Raw genomic sequence first — 823 nt, 5'->3', positions numbered from 1 at the left:
AAAGAGCTCGAACTCAAACACCCTCTAGCTCGGCTAGGTTAACGGATTTGTCTGCAAACCTTTTGACGACAATAACTTGTTATATATTTTTTTTCATGAATATATAAATATGATAAAAATAAATAATTATTCATATCAAGCAAATGTTCATGAAATACATCACATCTTGTTAATGATACTTTTAATTTCACCAACTTTGGTTTCTAATCTCTTTGTAATGGTCCCGAAAACTAAAGATTATGATTCTATATAATAATAATAATAAAACTATTAAATTAAAATAAAATTTAAAATTTAACTATTAATACCCTCAATATCTTCCAATCCACCCAAGAAAAATAAGAGATACAATGAATAAAAAAAAAAAATTCACATTTTAAGCCAAACAAACAAATCAATTCAACATAATCCCTTTTTTTTTCATAGCAAAAATTTCTTCTATCTTTCTATACAATAAATCAAAACACATGACGCTATAATCACTCCACATATATCTCTTTTCTTTTTCTTTTTTGTCTGTATCATCTCTGTATTTACATTTTAACCCCATCCTCCTACACCCCCTCAAACACAATTAATCCGACCAACCATGCCCGGCGGCGGCCGCTCCGCCAACCTCCAAACCCTAACCGACCCATCTAAACTCCCACTATAAAGCAACCACCTTTTATCGCCAACTTCACCACCGCCCTCCACGTCCTCCTGTAGGGCCAAACACTTGACCGGTCCCGTGTGCCCCGTCAGCACCGCCACTCGCACGTGCTGCGCCCCCAACCCCTCCCTCCTCCACACGCGCACCGTCCTGTCCGACGAACCGCTCACC

General features: G+C 37.8%; 1 protein-coding gene across 1 annotated transcript in view; it reads right to left on the bottom strand.

Annotated features, from left to right (window-relative positions):
• Positions 1-404: 404 nt before the first annotated feature.
• The window catches only part of LOC110032714 (protein JINGUBANG-like), a gene marked incomplete in the record, with an annotated part of 2,288 nt that continues 1,869 nt past the window's right edge, over positions 405-823 (bottom strand). The window contains 1 exon segment of the mRNA XM_020736439.1: positions 405-809. Coding sequence (XP_020592098.1) covers positions 565-809 — 245 coding nt within the window.

Source organism: Phalaenopsis equestris, unplaced genomic scaffold (assembly GCF_001263595.1).
Source record: "Phalaenopsis equestris unplaced genomic scaffold, ASM126359v1 Scaffold001013, whole genome shotgun sequence".
Taxonomy (NCBI): domain Eukaryota; kingdom Viridiplantae; phylum Streptophyta; class Magnoliopsida; order Asparagales; family Orchidaceae; genus Phalaenopsis; species Phalaenopsis equestris.
Note: the sequence above shows the minus strand (reverse complement) of the source record. Positions and strands in the feature narration are given on the sequence as shown.